At 36.9% G+C, this 10,637-nt stretch overlaps 1 protein-coding gene across 1 annotated transcript in view; it reads left to right on the forward strand.

Moving 5' to 3' along the window:
* LOC115415726 (Na(+)/H(+) exchange regulatory cofactor NHE-RF3-like) overlaps positions 1-10,317 on the forward strand; it is a 52,412-nt gene extending 42,095 nt beyond the window's left edge. Inside the window, exons 8-9 of the mRNA XM_030129367.1 lie at positions 9,876-10,072; positions 10,156-10,317. Coding sequence (XP_029985227.1) covers positions 9,876-10,072; positions 10,156-10,317 — 359 coding nt within the window. The remainder of the gene's footprint in view (positions 1-9,875; positions 10,073-10,155) is intronic.
* The last annotated feature ends 320 nt before the right edge of the window (positions 10,318-10,637 follow it).

The following is a 10,637-nucleotide window of genomic DNA, read 5'->3' on the forward strand; positions in this document are numbered from 1 at the left end:
ATCACCACCAAAATGTACTCATTTCTTCCTTGTGCCAGTATCAACATTTACTGAAAATTTCATGAAAATCGGTCCATAACTTTTTGCGTTATCTTGCTAACAAACAAACAAACAAACAAACACGCATGCATATATATATGTACATATATATATATATGTGTGTGTGTGTGTGTGTATATATATATATAAATAAAAAAAAAAAAAAAAAAAAAAATATATATATATATATATATATATATATATATATATATATATATATATATATACACATATATTTGGGAGTATTTCCTGAAATTGCTCAGGTTCATTGAAGACATTTAGTTTTCTGTTGTTGGAAAATAACAGAAAGTGTTTTCAAAAGAAATTAAAACCTTTCTTCTTAACACAACAGGCATGAAATGGAAAGAGTGGATAAAATTGAAAGATGTCGTATGATTAGTATCAGACAGCTATTGTTTGGTGAAGGAGTACAAATGGATAGTACTTGTTATGTTTTTAATAAAACATAAAAATTAGACGTGGGTTTCTCAGCTTTAGCCTTTTACTGAACTAGGCTACTGCATTGTTCATGTCTTAACATCAACTACCGGCTTCTGCTTCTGCTACACAGTAAGTAGATTTAGCTCAAGACAGCCCCCTTGTGGTGTGGCTGTATTAACACCAAATACTCTTAATCAGCACATCCCCTTTTCTTTTAGATGTAAACTTAATAATAATAACAACAATACTAGGTAAGCACATATTGCATACAAGCATATAGCTACATATATCAACAAATATTTTAGTCTGAACCAATATAAACATGTTAACATGCATAAAGTGCATTTTCTTTTGAAGTACCACCAAAGAATTTGTTTATTTTTTATCTATACATCTTATAACTCATTCAAAGGTTCAGTCTATCAGGTGGTTTGACAGTGCGTCCAGATCTTCTGAGCACAGGTGGTTGGTCACTTTGCTCAACACTGTCCTTTACAGGTGAGGTTGGTTCAGGTGTTTTGTCATCTTTGTCCTCACACTGTCCATCTTGTGATCTCATGGTCTCTTGTGTACGTAACAAACTCCTCCGGTTTCTTCTCAGTATCAGTCCATCTTCAGTTTTCCCATTGTATGATCTCGGGTTCACTTCTTCCAGAACAGTTGCTTTCTTTGTCCAGATGTTTGCATCTTCCACTCTGATTGTGTCATTGGGTGCCAGTGGTTTTAAACTTTCTGAGGACTTGTCATAGTTGACTTTTTGTCTTTCCTGCAACCGTTTCATTTTGTCTTTCACTTGTTTGTGTTTCTTGGTAGCTGTGTAAGGAAGAGTGGTCCGTAGTTGCCTTCCCATCAGTAATTCTGCAGGAGATTTACCATGCTCTAATGGTGAAGCTCTGTAGCTCAAAAGTGCTAAGTAAGGATCTGCCTTACTGTGTCGTGCTTTCTTCAGTAGCTGTTTCACTATGTGTACCCCTTTTTCTGCTTTCCCATTTGACTGAGGATACAGTGGCCTTGAGGTCACATGTTTAAAGTCATATTCCTGAGCAAATAGTTGGAATTCTCGACAACTATAATAAGGTCCATTGTCACTGTAAACAATCTGAGGTATTCCATGCCTCGCAAAGACTGATTTCATGTGCGTTACGACACAAGCAGCTGACATGTTGGACAATAGCGCCATCTCCGGATAGTTTGATAAATAGTCTATGACTAGCACCCAGGTGGAAAATGTCCGTCCCTACTTTCTGCCATGGTTCATCTGGAATGTCCGTAATGGTCAAAGGCTCTTTTGGTTGCTTTGCCTGGTGTTTGATACACGTGTCACAAATTGAAACCTTTTTCTCCATATCTGCATTTATTCCTGGCCAATAGACTGCTGTTCTGGCTCTTCATTTGCATTTCTCTATGCCTAGATGTCCCTCATGCAGTCTTTTCAGCATTTCCTGTCTCAGTGAGTGTGGGATTACTACTCTGTTTTGTCTTAGCAAAAGTCCATTTACAACACTTAGCTCTGCTCATATGTTGTAGTATGCTTGGCACTCACCTCTTGGCCATTTTCCATTTAACAGTGTCATTACTTTTTGCAGACAAGTGTCTTTTTGTGTCTCAGCTGCGATTTGCTTTGATTTCATGTCTGACAGAGGAAGTGACTTAGCTACCAGGTTTACATGTACCTTTACATCAGTCTCCGTGGAGCTTTGGCTTTGTGTTGTTGCCCTAGAGAGAGCATCTGCCAACACAATACGTTTACCTGGCGTATAGATCAAGTTGAAGTCGTATCGCTGTAGCTTCATCATAAGTCTTTGAATGCGTGGAGACATCTCACTCAGGGTTTTCTTGATGATGGCTATCAATGGCTTGTGGTCTGTCTCTGCCACAAATGTTGGTAACCCATAGACATAACTGTGCAACTTTTCAAATCCATACACTAGCCCTAAAGTCTCTTTTGCAATTTGGGCGTAACAACATTCTGATGCAGTCATTGCTCTTGAGGCATAGGCCACTGGCCTCCAGCTGTCTCCATAAGCCTGTAATTACACGGCTCTGATACCATCCTTTGATGAATCAGTGGATATCTTTGTCTCTCTCCTTGGGTCAAAATATGCCAAAACTGGCTCTGTTGTCAGTGTCTTTTTCAGTTGTTTCCATTCCTTTTCCAGGTTGTCACTCCATCTGAACTCACATCCATCATGTAGAAGTTGTCTTAGGTGTATTGTTTTTGAAGACAGGTTTGGAATGAATTTTCCGATAAAGTTGATCATCCCAAGTATTCTCAGAACACCCTTTTTGTCCTCAGGACGTGGCATCTCCAGTATAGCACTTATTTTGTCCTTGTCTGGCTCAATGCCATCTGCTGTCAGCTTGTCTCCGAGAAAGGTGATTTCAGACACACCGAACTGACATTTTGTTCGGTTCAGTTTAAGTCCATACTGCTTGACTCTCTGCAGCACTTTAATGAGTCTCTCATTGTGTTGTTCAGCGGTGGAACCCCACAGAATGATGTCATCCACATACACTCTGACTCCTTCAATGCCTTCAATCATGTGCTCCATTGTCCTGTGGAAAATCTCGGGAGCTGAAGAGATTCCGAAAGGCATTCTCAGGAAGCAGTACCGTCCAAATGGCGTGTTGAATGTACAGTATTTTGTACTGTCCTCATGAAGCTTGAGTTGCCAAAATCCTTGTGATGCATCCAGTTTACTAAAAACCTTGCTCCAGCCATTTCACTTGTGATTTCATCCTTGTAGGTATCTGATAGTGCTCTCTTTTTATGTTCGCATTTAAGTCTTTTGGATCCATGCACACTCGAAGAGCACCTGTTGGTTTGTTAATGCACACCATGGAGTTAACCCATTCAGTCAGTTCCTCCACTTTTCTTATCACTTCCAGTGACTCCATTCGACCCAGTTCCTCTTTTAGCTTGTCCTTAAGCGCTGCAGGAACACGAGGAGCATGAACTAAAGGCTGAGCTCCTTCTTTCAGCTGTATCTTGTAGGTAAAAGGCAAGACTCCAAACCCTTTAAATATGTCTGGGTACTGGTTCACTATAGCTTTCACACTGTTTGGCTCAGAACTGCTTCTGCTGTAGACCCGTCTGACTAGGCCCTAGTTTCTCACATGCTTTGTCTCCCAACAATGACTCATGTCCTTCTGGTACTACCATAAACATCAGGCTGTGAGATTTCCCTTTAACTTGTACCTTGAGTCTGCATTTACCTTTGGTGTTGATTGGCTGTCCATTATATGCTTGGAGTGTACTGTTCATTTGGTAAATGTGTGGCTTTACCTTCATTGCTTTCACATCCAGCTCATTCACCAGATTTGCTTTGGCTCCTGTGTCCAGTTTAAATGTGACCAGGGCTCCATTCACTGGTAATGTCTCTGTCCATTTGTCCTGCTCCACTGTATTGACCGTCACCTGTTCCATGGGTGTGTCCTGTTGTGTCACCATGCCCACGAAAAAGGTGTCACTGAGAGCAGTTTCCTCCACTGTGTGTACTCTGTCTTTTTGGTTTTGCTTGTTCTTTGTGAAGCATTGCTTAGCAAAATGGTTTAGTCCTTGGCACTTATTGCACATCTTACCATAAGCTGGACATTGTTGTCTTGCATGTTTTGTGCCACATCTTTTGCAATGAAACGTTTCTGTCTCTCTTGATCCTTTGTTGTGTTGTATATTTGTGTATTTGTATATTTGTGTCCTGTTTGTGGTGTGGTCACTGCAGCCACAGCTGTCCCTTCCACGTCTGCGTCCCTCGTTGACCCGCTGAAGGTTTTTGATGCTGTAGAGCTAGTTCACTGGCATGGTGTATTTTCACTGCACCATCCAATGTTAAATCTGTCTCTCACAACAGTCTTTCTCTCATTTTCTTATCTTTCATTCCAAACACGATCTGGTCTCTTATCATAGATTCCTGTAGCTGTCCAAAATTGCATGTTCTTGCTTTTAGCTTTAGGTCCGTCAGAAACGTATCAAAACTCTCTGTAGGTTGTTGTATACGTGAGCGGACGACGTACCTCTCGAACGTTTCATTCTTTTTAGGCGAACAGTGTTCATCAAACTTTCTTACTACCACGTCAAACTTTTCTTTATCTTCTGCAGTAGCGAAAACAAACATGTTGTATACCTCCACCGCTTGTGGACCTGCCACGGTAAGAAGCAGTGCAATCTTCCGTGCGTCTGGCTTGCTATCCAGGCCGATAGCTTGCAGATATAGCATAAACCGCTGTTTAAAAGTTTGCCACTCATAGTCCACATTTCCACTCCAATTGACGGCATCCGGCGGCTTCACACTTTCCATGACATCTGTCTTCATAGGCCAACTCCTGGTACCATGTTATGTTTTTAATAAAACATAAAAATTAGACGTGGGTTTCTCAGCTTTAGTCTTTTATTTTTTAACTAGGCTACTGCATTGTTCATGTCTTAACATCAACTACCGGCTTCTGCTTCTGCTACACAGTAAGTAGATTTAGCTCAAGACAGCCCCCTTGTGGTGTGGCTGTATTAACACCAAATACTCTTAATCAGCACAGTACTTATTTTGTTTGTTTGTTTTTTCATTTTTATTGCATTGGGCTGTTGTATATGTCCTGTTTGTGTGTGTGTGTGTGTGTGTGTGTGTGTGTGTGTGTGTGTGTGTGTGTGTGTGTGTGTGTGTGTGTGTGTGTGGGCATGAATGGTGTAAGATTAATGTAAATAATTACAATTGTAATGTAATGTAGAGGAGACCCCAGGAAGAAGAACAACTGATGATTCAGTTGCTAATGGGGATTTGAATAAATGAACTGAAACCAGTGTTCAGAACTCACAGCTCCTCCTTCCCCCTGAACTCTGTGCATGTGTGGATCCACTCTGTCTGTGTAAATTCCACAGTTTCCAGGTTGTTCCATACAGCAGAAACAGTTGAATCTGGTCCCAGTCATGTGTCTGTCCAATTAGATTCAATTCACATCAATATTAGTTGAGTTCTAATTTTAAATGTGTGGGAAATGGGATTTTCAGTGTTCAGTGTAAATGTCCACAGAGTCCACATTCCACAGTGGATGTGGACAATTTAGTTCCACATACAAGAGACTGTTCTAAGCTACAGGTGGATCCAACTGGAGGAGAATCGGAGTCGTTTGGAATTTTGGATGAATTTTGGAAAATGTCTGAATGATGACAGATGGAAAACTGTAGATGTTGTGACCTTGCTGTGACCTTGAACTTTGTCCTACTGGGACCAAAATGGACTGGGTTGGTCCCAGGGCCTAGGCCTATCTGTGGGGAAGATCTGGGAAAGATGGGGGGAAGAGTTTTACACTAAAGATGAACAAACAAACAAACACACAAACACAAATAAAAAACAAACACACAAAGCAAAGTGATCACAACACCTCCCGGCGGAAGTAATAATTAAAATTGTAATGTAATGTAGAGGAGACCCCAGGAAGAAGAGCAACTGATGATTCAGTTGCTAATGGGGATTTGAATAAAGGAAGTGAAAAGAAGTGAACTAAACTGAACTGAACTAAACTAAACTAAACTGAACTAAACTAAACTAAACTAAACTAAACTAAACTAAACTAAACTGAACTAAACTAAACTAAACTAAACTAAACTAAACTGAACTGAACTGAACTAAACTAAACTAAACTGAAGTGAAGTGAACAAAACTGAACTGAACTAAACTAAACTAAACTAAACTAAACTAAACTGAACTAAACTAAACTAAACTAAACTAAACTAAACTGAACTAAACTAAACTAAACTAAACTAAACTATTCTAAACTAAACTAAACTGAACTGAACTGAACTAAACTGAACTAAACTAAACTAAACTGAACTGAACTGAAGTGAACTAAACTGAACTGAACTAAACTAAACTGAAGTGAACTAAACTAAACTAAACCAAACTGAAGTGAAGTGAACAAAACTGAACTGAACTGAACTAAACTAAACTAAACTAAACTAAACTAAACTGAACTGAACTAAACTAAACTATTCTAAACTAAACTAAACTAAACTGAACTGAACTGAAGTGAAGTGAACTAAACTGAACTAAACTAAACTAAACTAAACTGAACTAAACTAAACTATTCTAAACTAAACTAAACTAAACTGAACTGAACTGAAGTGAACTAAACTGAACTAAACTAAACTAAACTAAACTGAACTGAAGTGAACTAAACTGAACTGAACTAAACTAAACTAAACTAAACTGAAGTGAACTAAACTAAACTAAACTGAACTGAACTAAACTAAACTGAAGTGAACTAAACTAAACTAAATTAAACTAAACTGAAGTGAACTGAACTAAACTAAACTAAACTGAACTAAACTAAACTAAACTAAACTAAACTGAACTGAACTAAACTAAACTAAACTATTCTAAACTAAACTAAACTGAACTGAACTAAACTGAACTGAACTAAACTGAACTGAACTAAACTAAACTAAACTAAACTAAACTGAACTGAACTAAACTAAACTAAACTATTCTAAACTAAACTAAACTGAACTGAACTAAACTAAACTGAACTAAACTAAACTATTCTAAACTAAACTAAACTGAACTGAACTGAACTAAACTGAACTAAACTAAACTAAACTGAACTGAACTAAACTAAACTAAACTGAACTGAACTAAACTAAACTATTCTAAACTAAACTGAAGTGAAGTGAAGTGAACTAAACTGAACTGAACTAAACTAAACTAAACTAAACTGAACTAAACTAAACTAAACTAAACTAAACTAAACTGAAGTGAAGTGAACTAAACTAAACTAAACTAAACTAAACTAAACTAAACTAAACTGAATTGAAGTGAACTGAAGTGAACTAAACTAAACTGAACTAAACTGAAGTGAAGTGAAGTGAGGTGAAGTGAACTAAACTAAACTAAACTAAACTAAACTAAACTAAACTGAAGTGAACTAAACTAAACTAAACTGAACTGAACTGAACTAAACTAAACTAAACTGAAGTGAACTAAACTAAACTAAATTAAACTAAACTGAAGTGAACTGAGCTAAACTAAACTAAACTAAACTGAACTGAACTAAACTAAACTAAACTGAACTGAACTGAACTAAACTGAAGTGAAGTGAACAAAACTGAACTGAACTAAACTAAACTAAACTAAACTAAACTGAACTAAACTAAACTGAACTGAACTAAACTAAACTATTCTAAACTAAACTAAACTGAACTGAACTAAACTAAACTGAACTGAACTGAAGTGAACTAAACTGAACTGAACTGAACTAAACTAAACTGAAGTGAACTAAACTAAACTAAACTAAACTGAAGTGAAGTGAACAAAACTGAACTGAACTGAACTAAACTAAACTAAACTAAACTGAACTGAACTAAACTAAACTGAACTGAACTAAATTAACTAAACTAAACTGAACTAAACTGAACTAAACTAAACTAAACTAAACTGAACTGAAGTGAAGTGAACAAAACTGAACTGAACTGAACTAAACTAAACTAAACTGAACTGAACTAAACTAAACTAAACTGAACTGAACTAAACTAAACTATTCTAAACTAAACTAAACTAAACTGAACTGAACTGAACTAAACTAAACTAAACTGAACTGAAGTGAACTAAACTGAACTGAACTGAACTAAACTAAACTAAACTGAAGTGAACTAAACTAAACTGAACTGAACTGAACTGAACTGAACTAAACTAAACTAAACTGAACTGAACTAAACTAAACTAAACTATTCTAAACTAAACTGAAGTGAAGTGAACTAAACTGAACTGAACTAAACTAAACTAAACTAAACTAAACTAAACTGAACTAAACTAAACTGAAGTGAAGTGAACTAAACTAAACTAAACTAAACTAAACTAAACTAAACTGAATTGAAGTGAAGTGAACTGAACTGAACTGAACTAAACTAAACTGAAGTGAAGTGAAGTGAAGTGAACTAAACTAAACTAAACTAAACTAAACTAAACTAAACTGAAGTGAAGTGAAGTGAGGTGAAGTGAACTAAACTAAACTAAACTAAACTGAACTGAACTGAACTGAAGTGAACTAAACTGAACTAAACTGAACTAAACTAAACTAAATTAAACTAAACTGAAGTGAACTGAACTAAACTAAACTAAACTAAATTAAACTAAATTAAACTAAACTGAAGTGAACTAAACTAAACTAAATTAAACTAAACTGAAGTGAACTGAATTAAACTAAACTAAACTGAACTGAACTAAAATAAACTGAAGTGAACTGAACTAAAGTAAACAAAACTGAACTGAACTAAACTGAACTGAACTGAACTGAACTGAAGTGAACTGAACTAAACTAAACTAAACTAAACTAAACTAAACTAAAGTGAAGTGAACTAAACTGAGCTAAACTAAACTAAACTAAACTGAAGTGAAGTGAACTAAACTGAACTGAAGTGAACTGGACTGAACTGAACTGAACTGAACTGAACTGAACTAAACTAAACTAAACTGAAGTGAACTGAACTAAAGTAAACAAAACTGAACTGAACTGAACTAAACTAAACTAAACTAAACTAAACTAAACTGAACTGAACTGAACTGAACTAAACTAAACTAAACTAAACTAAACTGAAGTGAACTGAAGTGAACTAAACTGAACTAAACTAAACTGAAGTGAAGTGAAGTGAAGTGAACTGAACTGAACTAAACTAAACTAAACTAAACTAAACTAAACTAAACTGAACTGAACTAAACTAAACTAAACTAAACTAAACTGATCTAAACTGAAGTGAACTGAACTGAACTGAACTGAAGTGAACTGAACTAAACTAAACTGAACTGAACTGAACTGAACTGAACTAAACTAAACTAAACTAAACTAAACTGAACTAAACTGAAGTGAACTGAACTGAACTGAACTGAACTGAAGTGAACTGAACTAAACTGAACTGAAGTGAACTGAACTGAACTAAACTGAAGTGAAGTGAAGTGAAGTGAACTAAACTGAACTGAACTGAACTAAACTAAACTAAACTAAACTAAACTGAACTGAACTGAACTAAACTAAACTAAACTAAACTAAACTAAACTGAACTGAACTGAACTGAAGTGAACTGAACTAAACTGAACTGAAGTGAACTGAACTGAACTGAACTGAACTAAACTGAACTAAACTGAACTGAACTAAACTAAACTAAACTGAACTAAACTGAACTGAACTGAACTGAACTGAACTAAACTAAACTAAACTAAACTAAACTAAACTAAACTGAACTGAACTGAACTGAACTGAACTGAACTAAACTAAACTAAACTAAACTAAACTGAACTGAACAAAACTAAACTAAACTAAACTAAACTAAACTGAACTGAACTGAACTGAACTGAACTGAACTGAAGTGAACTGAAGTGAACTGAACTGAACGTCTTCTCTTTGTGCATCAGAACATGTCCTGCGGGAGGTGGATGATGGGAGTCCAGCTGAAGAAGCTGGGATGCTGGATGGAGACCTGCTGTTGGCCGTCAACGGAGAACCTGTGGAGGCCCTGGAGCACGAGGACATCGTCAAAAAGATCCGACAGAGCGGCGATAAAGTCCGCCTGACTGCAGTGTCTGTAGCAGGAAGACTCTTCTACAGACAGGTAAACACACCTGGAAGGGAAGCCATCCCACGGCACCGCCTGGACTCTTCTGTAACCGTTCACGCTCTTCTTTTGTGGTGCAGTTAGGGATTTCCCCACTGCTGTTCCACGAGGACTCTGACGTCCAGGACAACAGGCAGAGGACGTTCTCCAACGGCAGCCAAAGAAGACTTTCGGTAAGAGCCAGTGGTGGAGGTACGGAACTGGGCCAAAGTTTGAGGTGTCCTTTAGATGAGGTCTTCTGACAGCGCTGAACTGATCAGGCATATTTATGTCGCAGTCTCTGTTCTCTTTTCTTTCTCTTTTCCTCAAATGCAACAAGAAAATACAGGAAATCTGTGCACAGCCTTAAAAGACACAAAAAACAGAACTAAATGAGTTAAAGGTTAAAGTCAGTATTTAGTGTGACCTCTGACCCCAAGACAAGAAGCAGCCAAAACATCTGGTATGAGTTGAATAAAAACAAAAGGATTAAAGACAAGTATAAAAGGATGGTCACATTAAATAGGAGCACTTTGGTTTAGAGAAGCAGTTTGTTTCACTGAAACTTTTGTTTTTACTGCTG

This window comes from Sphaeramia orbicularis, unplaced genomic scaffold, assembly GCF_902148855.1.
Source record: "Sphaeramia orbicularis unplaced genomic scaffold, fSphaOr1.1, whole genome shotgun sequence".
Classification (NCBI taxonomy): Eukaryota; Metazoa; Chordata; class Actinopteri; order Kurtiformes; family Apogonidae; genus Sphaeramia; species Sphaeramia orbicularis.